This window comes from Streptopelia decaocto, assembly GCF_964273445.1.
Source record: "Streptopelia decaocto genome assembly, chromosome: 18".
Taxonomy (NCBI): Eukaryota; Metazoa; Chordata; class Aves; order Columbiformes; family Columbidae; genus Streptopelia; species Streptopelia decaocto.
In genome coordinates, this window is record NC_138673.1 from 1,672,206 (window position 1) to 1,697,016 (window position 24,811).

Consider the following 24,811-nt stretch of genomic DNA (forward strand, 5'->3'; position numbering starts at 1 on the left):
TTCGAAGCAAAGACCAGCTGCATCTTTCCCTCTCACTGTTAGGCTTCCAATTAATGAAGTTTTAATGAAACCAGGGTTTAGAAAGGAGACAGAGTTTTCATAAATCAGTGACATTTTCTATTAGAACCCCCCCACACCCCGATCAAGCTGTTGAAGATCCATGTCCTTCTTCAGAGCCAAAACAGAAGCTGATGACTCCAAGGCTGGAAACATCTTGATTGTATTAATATATTTCATAATTTTGACACCTGCAGAGCAGAGGAGGCTTCAGCAAGGCTACAGGTGATGGGACGGAGAGAAATGGGCAGTTATTGCCAGGGAAGGGTGTGGTGTCAGGAGAAAGCAGCAAGTGGGGAAAATTTTCGTGTGTCATAAAGCTTATTTTCCATATCCAGGAGAGTTATGACTTTTACTTCTTATTTCTCTCAGCAATGAAGTACGTTGGGGATGGGGAGCGGGCAGGGGCGCTGACCCTGGGAAATCAGCAGTTTTGGGTAGGGAGTTGGGTGAATTTTCCATGTTTTTCTGTCATTCCTGGTTGGCATCTGGGTGAGATGTATCAGTCCATGGGAACTTCACATCAGCTGAAGACTTTGCTGAGTTCTAGCACTTGAAAGCTGCGTAACAAAAAGCCCAAAGAACTGTTTGGTTTGGGTTTTTTTTTTAAGATGGCATCTCTTTTCAGTGTTGGTTGTATCTGTTCAAGGATTTTCCAGGTGCTTTCTGGTGTAAGGTAACGTGGTAATCAGGGATATTCAGGCAATGGGTTCCGGTTTGGGTTTTTTTTGTGCACAGCAAGTTTGGGCATCTTCTCATGGGTCTTGCTCAAAGGCGCAGGGATTTCCTCAAGACGAAAATCCTTATGGTGTGAGGATGATCCATTTGTGGGTGAGATGTCCTTACAGAAAAAGGGATCTTGGGGCAGGATGGTGACCCACAGCCCTTTGGTGTGGTTCACAGCGTTGCTGCTTTTACAGCTCTGTTTTTTCATGGGTCCTTTCTGTGGATTGTCATCTTTTAGGTGGTTTATGGTATAGCTAATAAAAATTGATGTCACCTTTGCAAGGTAAGAAACATTTCGTTTTTAGTGAATCACCTAATCCTGTCAGAGATAGCTTTGAACCAAAACAAATTATCCAAATATTTCTGTGTAACTGCCAGCATGGTCGAACAGGATTGTGTTTTCTTTGCACTGTTATCATAAAAATTATCAGCTGCTTTTTGATTGCCATGCGTTTCTCACTGCTGATAACAGTCAGCGTCACGTTGTGGCTCGAGGGGAGAGTAGCGCTCAAGAAAACTGCCTTGTTTCAGTGCATGGAGGAAAAAGGGTTTAGCACGAGATGTCAGACCTAGAGCTGCATGTGGTTTTGTTTTACCCCACAGACATACCAGGGCTGCATCCACACCTATGCCATATTCCTGGGCTACTTGTGAAAATAGAATCATAGAATCATTTGCACTGGAAGAGACCCTTATGATCATCGAGTCCAACCATAACCCACCCCTGGCACAGCCCCATGTCCCTGAGAACCTCATCTCCGTCTGTCCAGCCCTGCAGGGATGGTGACTCCAGCACTGCCCTGGGCAGCCTGTTCCAATGCCCCACAGCCCTTTGGGGAAGAAATTGTTCCCCAGATCCAACCTCACCCTCCCCTGGCGCAACTTGAGGCCGTTTCCTCTGCTCCTGGCGCTTGTTCCTGGGGAGCAGAGCCCGACCCCCCTGGCTCCAAGCTCCTTTCAGGCAGTTCAGAGATCAGAAGGTCTCCCCTCAGCTCCTGTTCTCCAGGCTGAACAAACAAGGCTTAAGATGAACTTAAATGCAACAGCAAAGCTGCACGATTTCCTTGAACAGCCTTGTTCTTCCACACCTGGGGAAGCATTGGAAGTGTAGCCCATCATGGCCATGACTTTCCAGCTGCTGATAAGGACTTTTGGGCATAGGGCTTGGAATCTGCTGGCTGAAAAGGTCATGTTGAGCTTTGTTTGGAAACATGACCATGGTTTGTCACCCAGGGCCTGTCCCTGGCCTTGCTGAGGCATGGGGTGCATCGAGCACGGCCCCAGCAGCCGCAACCAGCAAAGCGCCGTTTGCAGCATCAGGGAGCTGAGCTATCACGTGAGAGTTTATTTTAGTGTGAGAAGAGTCCTTAAGCGTCACTGAGCTAAATATTTCTCTAATTCATGCATCACTTAAGTACAATTAGCAGCCCAATCTCACAGACCTAGGTCAGACCTCTCTCCCGTGACGTGACTGCGCGTTGCGAGATGGGGAGCTCAGGGCTGCGATTTGGCTGAACCTCCTGGGTCATTAGTGACAGTCCTTGAATCCCCATCAGCACCCACAGTGGGTGAAGAGGAGACATCGCTGAGGGTCATTTGTGAGGTGCTTGCACAACGCATATACCTCAGGGGCTTCACAGAGACAGGAGCAAGCCCAGGTTGTGCAGGAAGTCTGTATTAGTCCTCCAGCCCTCTTGTTCAACTCCCTTTTGCTTCAATGTCTGCTGAGAGGCTCATTTTCCATAAAAGATACCCTGAAGCATCCAAAGGCATTTATTTTTTGTGATATGGCATAGAGCAATCTAACAATTAAGCCGTTCAGACAAGCTGATGAAGGAATATATGCTGAACCAGTACATCCCATATGTCCTCTGCTTCGAGGAATGATTACGGTGTACCACCCGAGTAAAGACCTGTCTCAGGGACCTATTGTGTAGCTTATGAGATGAAGAGGTGCAGGTGACAGGAGCAGAGGAAACGGCCTCAAGTTGCGCCAGGGGAGGTTGAGGTTGGATCTGGGGAACAATTTCTTCCCCAAAGGGCTGTGGGGCATTGGAACAGGCTGCCCAGGGCAGTGCTGGAGTCACCATCCCTGGAGGGGTTTAAAAGGCATTTAGACAAGGTTCTTAGGGACATGGTTTAGTGCTACATGTAGGTTATGGTTGGACTCTATGATCCTGAGGGTCTCTTCCAACTGAAATGATTCTGTGATTCCCAGTGGGCTCCAAACAAATAGCGTGTCTGATCATAGAATCACAGAATCATTTTGGTTGGAAAAGACCCTCTCAAGATCATGGAGTCCAACCATAACCCACCCCTGGCACTGCCCCATGTCCTGAGAACCTCATCTCCGTCTGTCCAACCCTCCAGGGATGGTGACTCCAGCACTGCCCTGGGCAGCCTGTTCCAATGCCCCACAGCCTTTTGGGGAAGAAATTGTTCCCCACATCCAACCTCCTTTCAGGCAGTTGCAGATGCAGAGCTTGTAAATCCATCACCAAAACACATCATCCTTTCGTGTCCCAAACCTGAGTTTATCACCCGATGTGCTGCTCTGACTCCATTTCACCTCACACCAATGTGCTCCCTCCTGTGCTGTGTTTCCTGTCACCGGAGCCCAGAGCTGAGCTCTACACCTGCTGCTGCTCCCCGTGCTCTCCTGAGCTTTTCTGCAGCCTGGCAGCAGGTACCAGCAAAGATGCTCATTTTTCCCAGTTTCGAGGTGCGGGTGCTCTGTGCCCGCTCCTTGTCGCAGACTCTGAGTCATGCATTAAAATGACTTTCCTGAATTTTATTTTTTCGCTGTGACAGCTGATTTGTATTTTCTTCCCTCTGTGCTCGGGTGTACTGATAGCTGGCAGGAGCTAGCAAATGCCACGCGAATTGCTGGAGGGGACTTCACAATTGATCACCTTGTTTTTACCAATGCAAGGAAAAAATCATCTACTCCTAGCAACAGAGTAACTTAGCAGTTACTCTGGGCTTTAATTGAACTTTCTACCTGGCGGTTTTCAGTTGAATTAATCTTGTTTTCAAACAACGGTCATTACATAGAGAGCAAAATGTTATATAAAAATCATTTCAAAATGCAAATAAAATAAAAGACAGATCCACATCCTAGCGCAATGTGACAGAAAGAAACAAATCAGAAAGTATTGAAATCACTTGCGTCCTTTCTTCATATATTCTGAGCCTCGGTGCACAAACACCAATTTCTCATATGATCTGCCCTTGAATTATTAAACTGAAGTGCACAAGTGGAGGGGTTTTTGTTATGTATTTCCATCTCCAGCTGAATTCAGGGCTTTAGATTAGTCAGGAAAGATCCATGACAGGCACCAGCCAAGTGGGGAGCTTCATTGGCACCGATGCTCTTGGCTAATGTGTGATAATGTGAGCCATGGGCTTTGGAGAGCAGATGTGATAGACTTCAGAGGAACTACAGCTTCTGCAAGGTTGCGAAAATACGAAGAAACAGGTTTTTTGTGTGCCTTGACTGGGCAGCTGCTGGGGACCCCCAGCTTACTGGGACAGACTGGTGCAACCAGTTCCATCTTGAGACACGGGCAACCCGTCCGTCACCTCCTGGGCCCTATTAATAATGTCGATGACTACAGGCATTTTAAATGGAAAGTGCCGGTTTGACAAATCGTGACTTCTACCCGCACGGATGGATTTCTCGTGCCTTCTGTGAATTTCTCACTGTGAAAGAAAATTGCTTTCTTAATATTAAATGCCTTCCAAATGAGAAAGTCCCAGTCCTGAGGTCATGACAACTTTCAGTTACTAAAATATAGTAACAAACCCAGTGTGAAATAATAGAGGTCAAAATGAAACCCCAAGGATTGTACCATAATTACCAGAATCAGATGTTTTTACTGATTGCATTTGGCTTCTATTTTTTTTCTTCCTCAGATCCCATAGCCTTTGCAGACATTTTCATTTTGGCCCAAATTATGCAGAGAACACACGGCAGGGTGAGAAAATCCTCCCTGCTCTGGTTTAATGAGACACCAAGGGATGAGAGGTACTAAAAAGTACTAAAATACTGTTATGTCCCCAAACAGGGTCCTATATTTCACTATATATTCTCTTCAATAACGGTCTCTTCCATTTTTCCTGTGACCCGTTTAGGAGGAAGCTGCCCATTTCTGAGCTGTTTTCTTGTGTGCTGCTGTGGTTCGGTGTTGGACTATGGTATTTTTTTTTCTCCTCTCTCCTATGACTGTGCAAGCTGTTCATTTATCTTTAGGGAGACTCTGCACAGGATGTGACTATAGTCAACCTGGCGTAAATAATCCCATTTCAACCCAGCAGAGAACTGTATCAGTTTTGTTAGTGTAGGATGTCTTCTCATGTTTGTCACTGATGCTGGGCATTTGAGCCTTGAATAAATATTACCAAAGACAGCAGGGACAGGGTGCTGTCCCCAGGACACTATTGCATGACCTGGCTTCTCCAGCTGCAACCAAGGTGCACAAGTGTCCTCTGCCCCCATCTCTAGTTGTGTCCTGAATCCTCTCCAGAGCTGCAAACACAGCAAGGACAGTTCTGAGAGCTGAGGGACATCTGCAAGGAAACACCCTGTGTCTCCTCAACCTGCACACTGGGGGGTTCAGCTGGAGAACAGGAGCTGAGGGGAGACCTTCTGATCTCTGAACTGCCTGAAAGGAGCTTGGAGCCAGGGGGGTCGGGCTCTGCTCCCCAGGAACAAGCGCCAGGAGCAGAGGAAACAGCCCCAAGTTGCGCCAGGGCTGGGTGAGGTTGGATTTAGGAACAATTTCTTCCCCAAAAGGCTGTGGGGCATTGGAACAGGCTGCCCAGGGCAGTGCTGGAGTCACCATCCCTGGAGGGTTGGACAGATGGACATGAGGTTCTCAGGACATGGGGCAGTGCCAGGGGTGGGTTATGGTTGGACTGAATGATCTTAAGGGTCTCTTCCAACCAAAATGATTCTGTGATTCTATGATGTTCTGCTGCGCCCTTTCTGTTCTGCTGCCCCAAAATGCAAGCACTAGAGGATCAAATAAAGGTGATGCTCCTTTGCTTTCTGTTCTGCACTGCTGTTCATTATCTCAGAAGCATCATTTTGGCTTCATAGCGCAGCCCAGCTGGGTTCGGGGGTATCTCTGGGGGACCAACCAGACCAAATGCTGAAGCACAGCTTGCGAAAAGCTTCCGGGGATCTGTACACTGATGAGGAACCTTTATCTGCATCCCTAACGATGTGAGCACATCGGGAACAGCAGAACTCATGAGTTCTATGCCAGCAGAGCTCATGCAGGAGCGAGTGTGAACTCATGTTTCCTACAAGTTGGATTTTCTTTAGTACTGTGTAACCACATTAACCTGAATAAATGACCCTCTGCTCTCTCCACCAGTAAAATATGCTGCAATGGAGCCTGGGGGTGCACAGGCTGTGTAACCCCCACAGCTGCTGCTGCATTTCACAACCATTTTTTCCAGTTGTCATCTCTTTATATTTGGTGATCATCACTTTGGAGCAAATCCAACCCATAAAGCACCATTTATTCTGTGGCCACCGCAGCACAGAGCATTGTCAGCCGATTAGCATGAGCTATGAAACAAGGAGGACAACCTAAAAAACAAATGTTGTTTGGCTAAACGGAGCACCCTGACAAGCTGGTCTCCATCTATCTCAGCTTTGCCTGGTGCTACACAGCAGTCTATTTGCTGTTTTGTTAGTATTATTTTTTGTTAGCCATCGTCTGCTGTGTCAAGGATGCCTCAAGTCTTCCACAGTAGTTCTCAATCTCCCTGGTAAAGCTTTTAGTAATTATTAGTGCCATTTATGCCTTTCAGGAACATGTCTCACCTTCTAATCCACTTCTCCCAGCATTCTTGAAACATTTTTAACTAAGTAAAACAATGGGTTTCTTTTGGCTTTCAGGAGACATGTGGCAGCAGGGCCGGTTCATTTAGTTCACTTGGGTTTCTGCTACCTGATCTAATTCAGAAGCGGCTCAAAGATCGCTCCTCCAGGCAGTGCGTGAGAAACGGGGGGAAGAGCGGTGGCTTTAGCCCAATCTGTTTTGTGAAACAGCCAGGACAGGTTATTTTTGCTATACATTGGCTTTCCCTCACTCCATAATCCTTCTGTGCTTGCTGGGTGTCAGGTTGATGGTTATTGTCGAAAAGCAATGGCCTGTGCTCTGTTGGCACTTCATATGGCACAAGCTTGAGCTCTGGAGCACTTAACGCAGATCAGAGTCCCCTCAGATCCCTGCTGCATGCATGCCGGGATCAAGACATAAATATGTCATACCCAACACAGGACCCGCTGTCCCCGAGGGTCCCAGCACGTCTCCCCAGGGTGCAGACACCTCTGCCCTTCTCCTGATGGAGGAGCATCTCATGCGGCAAAGAATGCAGGTCCCTGTTATTCTTGCAAAACATGGGGTTTTGGCACACCCCACAGAGTGCTCTGCCACAAAACCCGCTTGTTGTGCTTTCATTAATTGAATGAGGAACAGGATTGCCCCAAATCTGCTGCCCGCAGCAGGACACACAAGCATCACCAGCCCAGAGCACATTTCCCCTCATCCCATTGATGATTTACACAGGGGAGATTAATCCATTAGAAACTCCATATCTGCGGGGTAGGCTGAAGGCACTGGCCCTGAAATAGGAACTCCCAGCTGTAGCCCTAATTAAATCTTGTGAGTTTGCTCCTCCAAGAGGCTCCCACAGGCCTCGCCTTGAAGGTCAAGATGTTGCAGACCTATTTATGCATGCGCTTTGATTGGGATCAGACCGGGAGCCTGTTGTCGAGGCCTGGGAGCTTTAAAACTAGGAAAACTAGGCAAAAGAAATTGTTAGAGCTTGTTAATTTGTACTTCAGCCTGAGAGCATTCTCTAATTTAAAAAAGAAAAAAGAAACCCACAACGCTTCTCCATGTTTTAGTTAAGCTATTTAAAGTTAATTGAATGGGCCCAGGATTAATATTGCTGCTGTGTTTTCTGTGGAGGTGTTACTGCAATTTACCTATCAAGGGGCCTATTTCTCTTAGCCCAGTTTAATAACCATTATATCCCGGCTGTGAAGCAAGGAGATCAGTGCAGAGGCAAAGCACTGACCCACTCCCTGCTTAAAATATCACCCCAGGGCATTTAAGACAGTGTCTAATAAAAAACCCTCACGAGGTGCTGAGATCCAGCAGATGGAATGATGTTCTCGTACAGCCAGGACTATGCAGGATGATTTCTTTGCAGACTGTCAGCAGCGTTTTCCGTCACCAGACACAAACACCAGTGGCTTTATGGGTTCATTTAAAAACACGCTGGGTGCACCAGCTCGTGTCCCAGGAATCCCACAAGGTTTAAGGGATGCTCTGAACCCACCCTGGGTACAGGTGGGGACATGGCAAACAAAGCCAACACTATCTCAGTTAGTGATGTCAGATGTTATTTGCTGAGTAACTCTGAGGCTCAGGTGACAGCGTGGACATCGGAGCCGGTGACAGCAGCTGCAATCAGATAACGGGGTGCGCAGGGAAAAGCCAGGAAAAAAATGTTAAAAGAGCTTTGCTTAACTCTCTGAATGAACAACATGTAGCAATAGGGGTGGGGAAGTAATAAATGTATAATCGTCATTATTGCTTTGTAACATTCTGATGGCTTTTAAAAGATTGCAAAGAGTTGTGCCTAAAGATTTTATAAAACCTTTTCTAACTCTCGCAGAACAGCTTTCTCTCCCTGGTTGTATAGTTTGCATTGCAGTTCTGTGCCAGTGCTAAAACTTGGTAATCGTTTTAGGCTTCAGTATTCTGGGTAGAAATAGTAGAGCAGAATACTTCAGTTGCTACAGTAATCTTGTATTTTTTACTAGTTACTAAGTTATCTTTTTATATATTATGTATTTCCAAGTATTTTCTCCTGACTGCTGTGCTTTGAAGAACATGGTCTTCAAACATGGGATTAGCAGATGAAATGTTTCATGTAGATGAGGTTCTTAACGACATCGTTTAGAGGTGGGCTTGCCAGTGGTAAGTTAATGGTCAGACTTAAAAGTCTTTACCAGCCAAAACAATTCTATGATTCTATTCTATTCTATGATTCTAAGAAATGAGAAGTAGCAGCACCAGTATTTAGAAAATGCTATTTGAAGCATCCTGAGTATCAGAACAAATCAGCGCGGTGCTTCTGGCCAGGGCAGGAGGGGCTGCAGGGGGCTCAGGCTGGATATGAGCCTCTGCAGGGATTTTGCCTTGCAAATGAATTTCAGTATTGTTTGTTTGCCTTATGCCAGTGATCAGGTGTAAATGCCCGGGGAAAGGGCCGTGTATGTCACAGCACTAGATGGTTCTGAGCTGTCAGTGCAGCCTGCAAGCAGCAGGATGGAGGAAGGGACTCATGTCCAATCCCAATGTGCAAGCCAAAGGTGTTCTTTTTCACTATATTTAGCATTGGACTGAGTCGTGGGTTTTTTTTAAAGAAGAAATGTTATTTTCTGCAAGGGAAAATGCCAAGCTGTCCAAACCTGAACTAGTCCCTGGTTGTGCATCAGTTCAGGTGGGGATGCAGATGCGGATGATGTGACTGGGGCAGGCAGTGGGACCAGAGCTGGCACCCCAGCTTTGCTCCTGCTCACCAGGCTTGTTGCCCATAGTGACTCTTGGTGGCCTCCTCGAGGTGGACGTGTTCTGGCCTCTGGTACAAGGCAGACTCAGGGCTGCCTCCAAACCATTTCCAGAAGGTTAACAACGAGTTGGTGGCCAAGAGGCCCATAATTCCTGGAGTGTGTGAGGAAGAGTGTGACCAGCAGGTCAAGGGAGGTTGTTCCTCCCCCTCTGCTCTGCCCTGGGGAGGCCACATCTGGAGTTCTGGGTCCAGTTCTGGGCTTCCCAATTCAAGAAGGACAAGGAATTACTGGAGAGAGTCCAGCAGAGGGACACAGAGATGCTGAGGGGTCTGGAGCATCTTTGTGATGAGGAGACACTGAGAGAGCTGGGGCTGCCCCTGGCTTCTCCAGCATAAGCTGTTTTCTTCTCGTTATGAAATATCCGTCGCTGAGCTTATCTGGGCGATACAGTTGGTACAAAATGGCCATTCATCCAGCCCCCAGGCAGGCAGGGGAATACATTACGTTCTGCATGGAGTGCGCTGGGGCTGTGTGCTTTAATATACGTCCAACATGAAATGTTGGTCCTATAGAAAAGTCCCAGATCAGTAGTTTATGAGCTGAAAGCCCGTCTGGCTCGAAGAACAGCTGTACAGTCTGTTGCGAGCGCTCACAGAGCTGCCCAGAACCGCTGTGCCGGTGGTTAGCACAGCACAGAGCCCAGCTGATCTGCAAAGAGTCCCAGTATTTTGGGGGCCATGTCCCCCATTGTGGCAGTCGGCTGTGGGTGTGGGCACAGACAGTTTGCATTTGCCTTGCAGGCATTCAAGACATCCACACAGTAGGTTGAGACTAAACCAAAGGCATTATCTTATTATTCTGAGATTATCAAGGGCTGCCCCAAACAAGAAATGTATGAGGGAGCTGGGGGGTTCAGCTGGAGAACAGGAGCTGAGGGGAGACCTTCTGATCTCTGAACTGCCTGAAAGGAGCTTGGAGCCAGGGGGGTCGGGCTCTGCTCCCCAGGAACAAGCGCCAGGAGCAGAGGAAACGGCCTCAAGTTGCGCCAGGGGAGGCTGAGGTTGGATCTGGGGAACAATTTCTTCCCCAAAGGGCTGTGGGGCATTGGAACAGGCTGCCCAGGGCAGTGCTGGAGTCACCATCCCTGGAGGGCTGGACAGACAGAGATGAGGTTCTCGGGACATGGGGCAGTGCCAGGGGTGGGTTATGGTTGGACTTGATGAACCTAATGGTCTTTTCCAACCAAAATGATTCTATGATTCTCTGATTAGGCTTTTGTGTTTGCAGATAGGGTTTTCCAAAACCACGAGGCAAGAGGCTGCTCTCCTGCTGCTGTCGGTCTCCCACCTCAGTGTGGGACAGCACATCACAAGGATCACTTGGAGTCCTCAACAGCCCAAGAGGACCTTTTTAGATGGCTCTTGTGGGCAACCTGTGTCCAGCAGGTTTAGGAAAAATAAGTATGCAAGTGCTCTCCTGGCTAAAACCATCACTCCAGAGGAGCCAGTCCCGCCTCCTGATGAGAAGAGCATTTCTGTTCATGCGGCTTCAACAGCTCTTGCAGGTCAGCAGAACAGCCCCACTCATATTGCCGCAGGGGCGCAGCCTGGGATCACCCCATCTGCACCCCAAGGCCACTTTAGGATTCAAGAGAGGAGCCTCCCACTCTTTTTTTTTTTTTTAAGCAGAGCTGATATTAAACAAAATTATCATAAGTAATATTTCAGCATTTAACTGTTCAAGGAGGCAAGCTCTTCCCATTCCCCTGCATAGAGCAGAAGGAGAGCATGGCAGGTAGGACACCGAAGTATCTAAAGGTGCCAGTGGTGCAACCAGTGCTTTGCAACCATGGCAGCTGCCAGCTTTCAAATTGCAGGTAGGGAGACTGGAGGAACTGGGAGGGACTCTGCTTTCATCCACAGCAGGAAATTTAACTCAAGGAGTCAGGAAGCTACAGACTGGATGGCATCAGGTCCACCTTCCCTTCCAGGTATCTCTTGGGTCAACATCCCCAACTCAGTTCCTGAGGTCCATCAGAAACTGCAGTGGACAATTCCTGGTGCTCTCCGTAGAAGCCAACATACCTGTACACATACAGATTGTCATTCACGTCACTTACTACATAACATAGAAACAAACTGGGCCTCAGCACTGGGTGGTTTGTTTCTGTATCACTGCTTACAGTCTATTCCAAGAGCACCCGTTCAGAAGCAGCATCATTGATTTCTTCTAATTATAAATCCTATAGAAAGTTTTCAGCTTGCAACAGCCACAGTTTTCCTCTCAGTAGAGCCAATAAAAGTTACGAGTTGCTCCCTGGTTACTGTCGCTGCAACAATAAAAAGCCAGAGTAATTGAAAACTGAATCAGGGAAACTGCCAGATTGGAGAGAAATGATAATGGAAGAAATTACCTGGGAGCCCAAGCCTAATGCGAAGTCTTGTGTCTGGCTGCACCAAGACTGAGCCTATTCTGGACAAACTCCTGTGCTGATATGTATCTAAATGAGGACGTACATACCTCCTGCATGCAAGTGGAGAGCAAAGCAGGAGCAAGGACCATATACTTGCTGAAGGGCAAATAGTACATGAGCCAACAAGGGTGATTTTTAATCCCATTTGAGAAGGTTTCTCTACTTAAAAGGCAAAACAACAATAAAAAACCAATTTTTTCTCCCTATATTATCACAAAGCTTAAAATCAAGAGCTGGAGACACAGCAACAGATGCGTATTTGTCAACAACAATTCTTTCCCACTAGACAGATCAACTGGTATAGGAAGACCCAAAAACCCACAAGTCATGACTGTTTCCATGTTGTTAAGATTAGGCGATAACCATGGTTGTTTGGTAATCCAGGTAGCTTGAAGCAAAGCACCAGGTAGCATAACAATAGGCTCTGCAAGAGCTTGGTAGTGGCAATACTGATATTGAGGGAGAGCCACAAAGACTTGTAGGAGTGAGAGGAAAGGAGCAGCACGTGTCGACATAGACAATGGTGTGTCCTGAGGTGAATTTTCACACCTGTAGCAGACATGAAGGAGCAGGGGGTTGACCCAGAGCTGTTCTTCCAACACAGTCACCTTCAGACATAGTCAAGCAGATCCTGAAGGAGTCAATTCTCTTTGACTCTCCATGAGGACAGAATGTGTTCATCATACTGGACATCCCGCACCCTCAGCTAATCTGCCCATGTAAAGTCTGTCAGCATTTTAAGTCAGTCTTAAGGAGGCTGACACATAGAATCATAGAATATTTTTGGTTGGAAGAGCCTCTTAGGATCATCGAGTCCAACAATAACCTAACTCCAGCACTAAACCATGTCCCTAAGAACCTAATCTAAATGCCTTTTAAACCCCTCCAGGGATGGTGACTCCACCACTGCCCTGGGCAGCCTGTTCCAATGGCCAACAGCCCTTTCCAGGAAGAATTTTTTCCTAACATCCAATCAATCATCTCTGCAGGCATCCTCAAAAAGGACACAAGTGAAGAGCATGTCTCAGAGATGCTGCTCTGGGAAGCACCACAGGGGTGACCACCCCCCGGGTGATGGGTGACAACACGTTTTGGACAGCTTCTGCAAAGATTGTTCCCTGAAGGGGATAAAAACAAACCCATAAACTGCAGAAAAAAGAGTTTGTATTGACCTCAGAGAACTGTCCCTGAGCCAAGAACGGGAAGAAAAGTCCACCACAGGTTGAACATCACACCCTGATGTGATGGGCTGGGGTAACCACACACAAACAAGCCGCCCCCATTGACATGACCACTAGGATGAAATTATGGGTTTGGCACATGGGAGGACTTGGGAAGATGCTGGGGCTCAACTTCAGGTTCAAGTTTCCCTGGGAGAAAGACCCCGAAGGAATGCAGGAGCGGGTGGTAGGGCAGAAACCATTGCTGTTCCCTCCGCAGCGCTGGTGTGCGGCCAGCACGGCGTGGAGCCGACCGGGAGGCCTGCAAACCCTGGGCGGCCTCGAGGCGCTCAGCAAACCTCCGCTAACACCTTCCCACACCGCTGCAAGGCAGCCACACGAATTAACCTCCATTTCCACACCTGCAGTTGCCAAGAGAAACGCTTTCTGTAATCCTGTTGGTTGCGAAGTACACAGCTGCTCCATTTTACTTGCTCTTTTAACATGAAAGAAAACGGAGTACGGGTGGTGAGATTTTTCTCATGCACAACAAAGCAGGCTGGAAATTTGTGACTAAATAACCGAGGGGATTTGCAATCCAGCTTTGAACTGTGCAACAAGGAGCCACTGGTGACAATTGTGTGCTCGCTATTTTTAGCTGGGCGGCATGAACGTTGAATCCCTGGGGAATGAGAACAGCAGCAAAACCACCAACCCCACCAGACTTGCTCTTCAGAGAACCCATCTGGGGCAAAAACAAGAACTTTGCCTCTTGCCCCTGCTGTTCAACTACCTGCAGGTTTTCTGCACCAGATGTTTGATTGTTGCAGGAAATAAATAAATAGAATTGTAGAAATCAGCGCTTGTAAGGATAGGTGGATAAATATATATATATGTGTGCTAATCTGCTAGTACACACACAGATACACATAAATATTTCAGGGTCTGCATTTAACCAAAGTGCACTTATTTTTCTTAATTAACTACTTTGAGGATGAATGATTTTGCATCTTGGCACAGCACTGATCAGGGAAGACGACCTTAGATAACACACCGAGCAACTCAGAATTAATAAGGTTTGTCCAATCCTTATCAGCTCAGGGGGGAAGGAGAGGGAATTTCCTGCTGGACCATTTCCGAACTGCCGGCCGTGCGATCTCACCACACGCTATTGCCACGTTCTTAATTGCAGAAGCAGGCACAGGTTTGCATCACCTTTCCTCCGCTACAGCGTTAAGCCAGAGATGTTTGGTTTTTCTGAGGCTTCCCGAAGGTAAATAGTTTAGAAGAGGGTGCACAAGTCCTGGTGCTCGCTGTTTGCCATAGGCAAGCCCGTGTTTTGGGCTGTAAGGCCTGAGTTCAAGGTGCTGTTCACAGGGTGATCATCTGCAGCACAGGGCAGGACTCAGGGTGTCTCAGAGCATTTCCATCCTTTATTGACCGCACCGATGGCTCACAGAGCCAACTTTACACATGTGCCAAGTTTCTCTGCTGCAAAGTGTTCATTTCTACGTATTCTGCAGGAATCATCTGGTTTTAAGATCTGGTGTGTGTAAGAACAACTTTTACCCACTGGATCTACAGCAGAAGTCAGCCAAGAGGGAAACGTTCTCAGCTTGTGCTCTCCACACAAGCACAACCGGGGAGCTGGAAGGAAAAAAGGGGCAGATTCAAGGTTGTGGCACAGGGTGAGGTGTAAGAGTTACCCGGGGAGTCGCTCGGGGTTTTGTCTCTGTTGGGATGAGCAAGACTGATACTGGATCACTGCATCTCCCACCAGGGACACCATCCCTAGCACAGGGCTGTGTTTCTCCATTGCTCTACTGGCATTAAGTTGGCAAGAGCTCTAGCAACATCCATTTGCACATTTACACTGTTAGTGCTAAATGAACCCAAAAGAGCAAAATTTGCAGAGGTATATTGAGGTATTGAAATGAGGCTGAAAAAAAACCTGCTTCCTCCGAGTACCATGATGTTCCCAGCAGCTGAGTCTAACCCGGTTCTCTTCCCACAGTTCGACATGCAGAGGATAACATTGGAAGAGCTGAAACACATCCTCTACCACGCCTTCCGGGACCACTTGACGATGAAGGATATCGAGAACATCATTATCAATGAAGAGGAGAGTTTAAATGAAAACTCTGGCAACTGTCAAACAGAGTTTGAAGGTAAGGGAGAAAGTTTCTGGGTTTCTGTACAATTATTTCTCTTTCTGCTTCGTCTGTAAAACTCAGTCTGATCTGTGACATGCAATGGGCAAGCACGGAGCTTAGCATGGACTTATAGAATCATAGAATTGTTTTGGTTGGAAAAGACCATTAAGATCATCAAGTCCAAGCATAACCTAACTCTAGCACTGCCCCATGTCCCTGAGAACCTCATCTCCGTCTGTTCAACCCCTCTAAGTCCACCTCTAAACAGTGTCCCTGAGAACCTCATCTACGTGCAACCTTTCATCTGTTAATCCTGTGTTTGAAGACCATGTTCTTCAAAGCACAGCAATCAGGAGAAAATACTTGGAAGTGCATAGCGATGACACACTTAGAGAGCTCCAGAGCTGCCATTAGGCTCCTTCCGTGTGGTCTAAGTAAAGCTGATCCTATTTCAGGCAGGGGATGAACTAGTGGGTCCTTTCTCTGGCGGGAATGGGGCAGAGGGATGTGCAGCCCATGCTGAGGTGGGTGTCTAGGGCAGACTGAATTTCCCTACAGAAATAGCATCACTCTCTCAGCCTAGCATGTCAAGACTTCATTGGCACTGGGTCCTGCTCTAGCAAGCTATATCAGGCTCGACCAGTTTTCTCTTGGCTTTCCACAACCAGAAATGGTTTTCTGCTCTGGGATCCCAGGGAACAGCTCATTTTAAGTCACCTTGTGAGAAGGATTTTCTCGGCCAGGGGAAGTTGTGCTGCTCCAAAGCATTGCTGGTTGGAACAACTAAACTGATACAAATCGTTTCAAGTGCAGAAGAGTCCAGGGAGGTACCTACAGAGAATCTCAGGGTTTGTGCATGTCACCTTGGGACAGCTTTCCCACCTACAGCAATGCCACTTCACACAGCCAATTTTGGGGGAAATCCTGGTGCTCTGAGGGGTCAAATAGCCTCTGAAAGGGCACCAGGGATAAAAACTGAAGCGTCTTTAAAACAAAGAAAAGCATAAAAATATTAGTGCAACTCTTAGCCTGGCTAATTAATGGGATTCAGAAGCTATATCCAGCACACTCACTCTTTTCTAAATCCTGCAGAAAAGATGTAGAAGGGCACAGCTGAATTTTAAAAAGCCTGCAGGAGGGAGGCAAGTGGCAAAAACCCTTCAAATCAAGCCAAACATTTTTTATTTTGTTCCTCCTGGAGAGTGACAAGGAGGAAGAGACACTTGCTTACATGAGTGGAGCTGTTAGTCCCCACTGACCTGCTGATTCAGTGGGGACATGTGCCAGCTGTCACCACGGCAAGAGCCGTGCAGGCTGCTTCGGTACTCGGGTGAACTATCCCAGGAGCAAAAATAAGGGTCCGAAAACCTAAATGCTCAGCATCTCATTTTGGAAGTCCCAGCTTCCAAAAGTACAGCAAGAACAGCTTTTCTCGTGGGATGTTGGCATTGCTGGTGCTAGGCAGAACCTAGAAGCAAAACAGACCCTTTTTTTAGATGTTGTTAGGAATACACACATACACGCACAAATCCACCGGAGAATAAAGATCAACCAAATGCTGTCAACAAAGCTGCAAAGTTTTGCTCCAGGTCCCAGAGGAAGGGGATGGTTCTGGTCCACAGCAGCTCTGACATGAGCGTTTCTCCCAGGAAAGGCAGCTCAGAGCAGGTTGTGTCCCTGCAGTTCTCTGGGCTGGACGTGCCATTGCCTGGATGTCCTATTTGTGCCCCGGTGCTCCCTTTTCCCAAACACTGAGATCCCCACAGGGCTCAAAAGCAGGAATTAAAGGGCCTCATGGCATGGACCAATGGCACTAAGTTTACGTGAAGGTTGGACAGTGTCTCATCCTGGCTTTAAATGGCTGTACAGCAGTGTCTCCATGTACATCAGCCACCTTTTACTCACTTCTTAATTAGAGGAGTGAAGGAGATGCTCTTGGGGTATAATTCCTCAAGCTTATTTTAGGTGATACCTTGGGATCAGATGAATTGTACCTTAAAAAGCATCTATTTCTTCCAACTGTAAAGGTAGCCTGAAGGGACTAGCTTAGAGGCTCACATCTATATTTAATGTACATTATATCCACCCCATGGAAGTGCCTTTAATTATGGATAGGAATGCAATCAGGATGAGCCCTGATGGTTTTCACTGAGATTTGGGAATGGCTCCTGAGGGAAGAGACACAGCAGATTCTTTGAGTAGAAACTTGCTGGATTGGGGGAGCTCTGCTCACTGTCAACTCGCCATCGAAGAAACGCCCCCAAACCCTTCTCCAGACTCGGGATTCCCTGGCTGAGCCCAGCCAGGAGCTGAACATCGCCACCGCTACAAAGACGGACAAAGTTCTGTCATTGTCACAATTCTGCCGTCTTGGCTTCTCGTCATGATAAGGTCTTCACAGCTTTGTAATATTTTTACTATGTCAGCACGGACAAGATACCTTATCTCTCCCTCCCACACCCATATGAACACACACACAACCACACACATGCTTTAAATCCAATATAATATTCATTGTCAAGGACAAGTCTGGGATATTGTTCAGTTCGCTCTGAACATGAAAGCCGTTTGCGAGATGTCAGCTCTGGGCTTATATTACAGCTTTCCCTCCTACGCATTTCTAGGGGTTTTCATTTGCCTTATTCTTGATGAAGAGCAAAGTGATGAAAATGCCCAACTCCTCAGTTGAAGCTGCCCACACCAGCCCTGCCAATAAAATATATGACCTGAAGGAAGACACAGTTATGTCTTTAGCCTTTATTTCAATTTTTATTAATGCTCAGGGCAGGAGAACAAGGCTGAGACCCAAGAAGAGTGTGTGTTTTTATGAGAAGAGACGCAAGAAAATGACAACAATTTGCAGTGACATTGTACTAGCAAAAATTTGTAGTACAAAAATCATTTGTCTGGCAGTTCCCTTTATCCAAACGTTTATGACATTGAACTCGTGGCAAACAAGTGCTAGCTGGTTACAGTGACCCGTGCTGTCACAGGTATTTAATCCTCAGCCCTGACACTCAAATTAACTGGATGTACGAGAGCTGCTGCATCTCCCCTCCCTGCTCCCCCCAGCAAGCACCAGCAGCATCCATTCCTCAGCTGAGGGCTCGTGAATGAACAACTGACCTCTTAAACCCAAAATAACTCCAGCCAGCCAGAGAAAGCAAATATCACTCACCTTTGGCAGGGCTGTGACAGAAGCTGGTATAAATACACTGTAGCTGTTCATGTTAGCAAGCCTTTTTCTGCAGGCAAGAAGGCTTGCAGCACATACACTGACCAAAGCCACCGTGGACATCGTGACCATGACCCCGAAATGGGCCGGACCCATTAGCCCCATGTCCTGGTCCTCCTCAGCAGCATGTTCTCTGCATGCTGAGAAGATGAAGGATGACCCAGTCCGATTTGGCTTTTCTTCCTTACATTGGATCGCCTGGGAGGGGCTCTCCCTCCTAAGAAGAGGCTGGGGCATCTCCACATGAGCCTCAGGCTCTGGCCAAGTTCAGGAACCAGCTCATGTCCAAACTCCTGCACCTCCCACGGGTGTTCAAAACTCCTGCTGGCAGACAAATCCAAACCAGCTTGAGCATCCAGCCCTGAGACAACGCCAGCTATGGAAACCAACAGGGAAAGCACAGACGCCACACTCAAGGGATCTCTGACTTTGGAGAAAGGAGAGAACTGAGGGCCAAAGCTCACCAGTTAGCAGCAAGGGCAAAAGGTTCTTCATGTTTAAGAGGGCAGAATGTAGTCTTGTTCGCAGTGAAAAAATAAGTGATTTCAGCTTCTTTGTCTCCCTATGGATTGCAAAGGAGCAGAGGAACTGTAATGCTCGTCTTCTTGCTGGAGCAATTCCTGCTGAGCTCAAACCAATAGCAAGTGGGTCTCTCTGGATCTGTAACATCTCTACATTTCAGCACAGACCTTTCCCCTTTCTTCTGAAGTTATTTCATAGGTTGCTTATTCGATGCACCTTCAGTCAGTAAAAAATAAAAGATGACAATGACTTACCTGGATCCTGCTGCTTTAAAACTCGGTTTTGATGGTCTAACAGAAGACTAAAGAAATTGTTCACCTCAGGAACAGTTCTGTAAGGAGCGCTGAACATTCTTCACTCTCCTCATTTGAACAAGAGAGTTGGTCTGACAAAAACCCTTGGCCAGTCTCCAGCTGCTGCTCCCAGTCACCGTCGTCACCACCAGCGCCCCTCACTGAAGGGCGATGCCGACTGCGATGGCTCCGGCACTGCTTGGGCTGCTGGCTGGGAGTGTTTGCAAAGCACAGAAATAATAGAAAAAATACAGAAAGAAATAACTAAAGCTGTGATTTAACAAGCTTTTCAAAGTTCCAGGGCATCACGCACAGACCCAAGGAACCACAGTATTGATTGTGTGCATTATAAAAGCAAGCGAAGGAACCAAGGAGTAGAGCAGTGCAAGGAGAGCAGGTTACTTAGGAGAGCTGCTGTTCGGGGGTTTCATCATCTGCACAGAATACACGAGTCCCTCGGGGCGCTGGCGGTGCAGTGCTCCCGGCTCTGAGCAGTCCAGCTCAAAGTGCCGCCTAACAGAGGACTCCTGGTGCCTCCGGCACTGGGCTGATGCTGGGACATTGCGTGGGAGCTGGGATTGGGACACAGGCACCACTAAAGCCTGGCCAGAGGAGGTGAGGAGGGATGAAGCAAGTGTTCCAAATGCAGCAGCCAATGCTCCCCTCGCTCTGTGCATCGATGTTCAAGCCTGGATCAGAACAAGGTTTTTTTCCATATGTTCTAAAAATACTTCCCTGAGCGAGGAGTGGCGGAAGTCCCTGGGTTTGTTCAGCTGGAGCAGAGCAGCCTGAGGGCAGAGCTCATGGGCTGCAGGTTCCTCAGCAGGAGCAGGAGGGGCAGGGTGAGCTCTGCTCTGTGACAGTGACAGAGCCCAGGGAACGGCAGAAGATGTGCCAGGGAGGGTCAGTGGGACATGAGGAAAAGGTTCTTCACCCAGAGGTGCTGGACACTGAACAGGCTCCCCAGGGAGGTGTCACGGCCCCAACCTGACAGTGTTCAAGAAGAGACTGGACAACGTCCTCAGACACACGGGGTGACCTGTGGGGTGTCCTGTGCAGGGACAGGAGTTGGACTCCATGATCCTGGTGGTTCCTTCCAACTCAGGACATTTATGATTCTATGACTTTTCCAAACATGGGCCCTTGGAGCCTTTTCTTGGTCACATTTTAGGTTTATTGTAATTCTGAGCTTCTTGTCAACCTTTTGAAAGTCTCCCATAGTCACAAGTCCATCCCTGAGATAAAAGGGACGGGTACATCCCTGCTCAGGCCAAAACAAGGCCATGAGTTACTGCTCATAGCGTCAGGCCAGAACTATCCATCCTGTGCGTGAGGATCTTCTGGCTCTCTGTGATTATCTTGGGCGATCCTCAAGGTCTTTTCAAACAGGTTAATCTTCACAGTACCCAAATACCCCATATTGTTCTGATATTCGTAGGCAGGGAGGCTAAAACAGAGACACAAACTGGTTTTAGCAAGTCACAGCATGAATCCTCGTTGATGAACTTTAAAAAAAATAAAATTAAATAAAATAAATCAAACGCTAAAAATCCCAACTCCGTCTGCATTTTAACTGCCGCAAATTACTCTCACCTCTTTTGACAATTATTCTGCAAGCATTCATTTGAAAAGGTTCTTAATAAGCCTGATTTTGCTTAGGCACAGAAAACCTAAAGACAGCTTGGAAAAATGACTAACGTACCGTGCATACTCATGGGAACTATCACAGTGTCTTTTCAAGTGCTGTCAGGGAGCACATCTTGAATCTCTGCTCATTCCCAGTTGACCTGGATGAGTCTCAGGGATTCACAGAAGACCAATATTTATGATTAAAGAACTTTAGAGAGAACTTCTTAAAGAGCTTAAAAGAAATACACAGATAAACCAAAACACAAGTGCTTGAAAGGTTTAAAAGCCAAGCTGAGAGTGAAAGGACTTTGTGGGAGAGGGAACTCTTGGCAGGCACAGGGGATCTCTGAGGGCTGGACTGGAGGGTTGTACCAAGGTGCATCAAGAACAGTGAGGCCAGCAGGACAGGGCAGTGACTGTTCCTGTGCTGGGCACTGGGGAGGCCAAACCGTGAATCCTGGGGGCAGTTTTGGGCCCCTCACACCAAGAAAGCCCTTGAGGTACTGGAGCGAGTTGAGAGAAGGGAACGGAGCTGGTGAGGGGCTGGAGCACAAGTGTGATGGGAGCGGCTGAGGGACCTGGGGGGTTCAGCTGGAGAACAGGAGCTGAGGGGAGACCTTCTGATCTCTGAACTGCCTGAAAGGAGCTTGGAGCCAGGGGGGTCGGGCTCTGCTCCCCAGGAACAAGCGCCAGGAGCAGAGGAAACGGCCTCAAGTTGCGCCAGGGGAGGGTGAGGTTGGATGTGGGGAACAATTTCTTCCCCAAAGGGCTGTGGGGCATTGGAACAGGCTGCCCAGGGCAGTGCTGGAGTCACCATCCCTGGAGGGTTGGACAAACGGACATGAGGTTCTCAGGACATGGGGCAGTGCCAGGGGTGGGTTATGGGTGGACTCAGTTACCTGGAGGGTCTTTTCCAACCAAAATGATTCTGTGATTCTAATAATCAGAGCAAAAGGAGGGTTTCCGAGCTCAGCTGACCCTGGTTGAAAGCAAAAACATTGCTTTGACCGAGTATCTCACCTCTCACGTGTCTTCCCCACAGTGCACGCCCAGAAGCAGAACAGACAGACCTGTGTACGGAAGAGCCTTATCTGCGCCTTCGCCATGGCCTTTATTATAAGCGTGATGTTGATCGCGGCCAACCAGATTCTGCGGAGCGGCATGGAGTAGCCTTTTCACCATGACACTGTGACCCAAACTGACCATGCATGCGCATGCCACCGGGTGAGCTTCCCCCGACCCGGCTCTCACACGGCAAAGGGACAGAGGCAGGCAGGCAACGCACCATTCGACAAGGAGCCTGAGGCCAGCAGCGTAACGTGTCTTGTGAATCAACTACATCCTTTTTGGCAGGGACATCAAAGGGCTGTCTTAATGCTTTAAAGGTTTTGTTTCCTAATGCAATAAAAAAAAACCATACAGGAGTCCCGAATTATTGCTTAAAACAGCAATGGTAACTCGGAAGGAACTTTCATCCAGCAGCCTGTATTGCAGTTTGAGGCGCAGCCTCGTGACTTATTGCAGCGGGGCTGTCTTTTAACCGAGGGGCCCACTGACTATTCCACGTAGCTCTCCGCCGGGCCCGCATTCCCAGAAGTTGATCGTAGCATTGCCACAAGCAAGTTCTGTTTGTTTTAATTCATGTACTTCAGCGTCACTTTGGGTTTTTTTCCCTTATGACCATGCCTTTGAGTTGACGGCATTAGAGGGGAGCTAGAGAATCCTTGTACAGTATTTTCAGAGTAACAAAAAGAGGAGAATTTGCCAGCGTCATACAAAATTTCTATTTTTGCTTCATGAACACAAGACTGTGGGGTAGCCATCTTTTTCCAACCATGAACAGGGCTTGAGAAGCACCACCCATCTTCACACATGGGCATTTCTGAGATTTGTGCACAGTCTTCCAAGCGACTCTGCGACCACCAGCGCCAGTTGAAACTCCCTCTATTTGGTCCTGTCTGCATATTCAACAACATTTGCTTTCCAGCAGTTTTGCCTTTCTCCTGTATCGGTCTTCAATAACCTTATCTGAGATGAGAATCACGAGGAAAGCTCAGAAAGAGCTTTCCTCCCCTCTCCTTGCCTGTGCAATTCTTATTTATTTCATTTCATATGCCCTGGGGAAACCTCCGTATCAAATACATTCTCATGGGAGAGGGGATATTTTTGCCTACACGGTTGTGTGGTTTTGACCAGTCAGCTGCTCTGGTCCATCCCAGGGGCCATCCCACCACCAGTGTCCCATGGGCAGGCTCCAAAGAGGGGATGCTGAAAAGCAGGAGAAGAAGATACCAACCTAAAGCCTACCACCATATGTTACATAGTGTGTCCGACTTCCAGATCATATAAGTGTTCGTTGTTTTCCCTGGAAGAGATTTTAGTGAGCAGCAAGAAGATGGAGTGATGCAAACTAGAGACACAACGCGTCCCACAGAAAGTGCACGGATTGGGCGAGCCTGGAGCTGGGATTACATGGGAAAGCTTTTTTCCTTTTAGACTTTGGATTAACTGTGCACCCGTGTGTCACCCCAGGACAGCTCTGCTTTCCTTGCTCTGGTGGGAATGGAGGGCACTCCCAGGGAGGTCCATGGAGGCACCCGAGTGTTGGAGTTGTGGTGGCTTCATGGTGTTGGCTGAACGAGCTCCAGAAACACCAAGGAACAGCGAGATCTTGCTCCTGTGAATGCAGATGACTGTGTCACAAGAGGGGGCAGGATGGATCCCCAAGGGATTGCAAACCACAAGCTTCCCTCATCCTACAGAGCAGCCATCAACTTAAGCCTGGATCCATCCCAAAGACTCGTTTCAGGTCTTTCTTTGATTACACGTTCGATCAATAATATTTAACCTGTATTTTTTAGTAGCCTAATTTAAAAATTTGCTTCTCATTGTTCTGTCTCCCCTCACCCCTTTAAACTCATGTCGCTGCTTTGGATTTTGCCTTTAGGTGTGTGTCTCAGTCACCACCATCGTTGCCATTTTCCTGGTCCCCCCTCCATCACCAATGATGACAGACATCTTTTCCAGAGCAGCTGAGTTTTTTTTTTCCTGCCTTTCACAAACACACATTTCTGTATTTCTGTTCTGCTGTGACTAATAGAGGTCAACTGCAAAATGTTGTGCAAAAAATGGTTATATCTCCCAGAAGATGGAGAGTTTTATGTTTGCTGTAGGGCAGCAGCAGACTTCAAACCAACAACAGAAGAATCTTAGGCCAGCTCTGAGCAGGGGATTTGCACGGCTGGGGAGCCAGGGCATGTTCCCAGCACTCCCTGCTCTGGACATTGTAGATAATGAGCTTTGAGATCATTTTAAGGAAATATAGACCAAGCCTTTCTCCACGTTCTTCTCACCCATCTAATCCCAGGCAGACTCCAGTGATATCAGCTGCCCTACAGATGTGAAGATCTTTTCCATTCCTGTAAGCTCTCTGGAAAGCTCCAGAATTTTTACACGCATGCTCCATAAAAACCTTTGTAAATACAGTCATTTTTCAGTACAGTTCTTCACCTTGAAGCTCCATTTGTAAAACCAAACCTATAATTAATATATCAGTAAAAGCCATAGCCTGGAATCAGTAGAGTTCATTGCAAAACTCCCCACTGATTTTACTGGGTACAGGATTTTGGGGGTTTGCTTTTTCTGTAGGGAACCCAATTTACCCATTGTGAATCAATGTCATGTCTTGCCAGAGGTCTCAGCAGCCTTTTTCCATCTAAAGGCATCTTGAAGAGCCCTTCTTTAATCAGTCAGGCTCTTCTGGTATTAATAGCTGGTGGCGATGCAGGATGGATCAGGCCAAGCCATTTCATCCTTTCCTCTCCGCACAACCTTCCTACTGACACCTTCCCATCCTTCCAAGCCAGAAGTATTGGACCCATGTCTCTTACCTACCTCCCTGGCTCCATTTATGTAAGATCCATTTATCTTCCTTTCTTTTTTTCTGTTCTACACAAGAAGA

General features: G+C 47.6%; 1 protein-coding gene across 1 annotated transcript in view; it reads left to right on the plus strand.

Annotated features, from left to right (window-relative positions):
* CALN1 (calneuron 1) overlaps positions 1-22,258 on the plus strand; it is a 110,465-nt gene extending 88,207 nt beyond the window's left edge. The window contains exons 4-5 of the mRNA XM_082068609.1: positions 15,033-15,186; positions 21,893-22,258. Coding sequence (XP_081924735.1) covers positions 15,033-15,186; positions 21,893-22,020 — 282 coding nt within the window. The 3' untranslated portion in view covers positions 22,021-22,258. The remainder of the gene's footprint in view (positions 1-15,032; positions 15,187-21,892) is intronic.
* Positions 22,259-24,811: the final 2,553 nt, after the last annotated feature.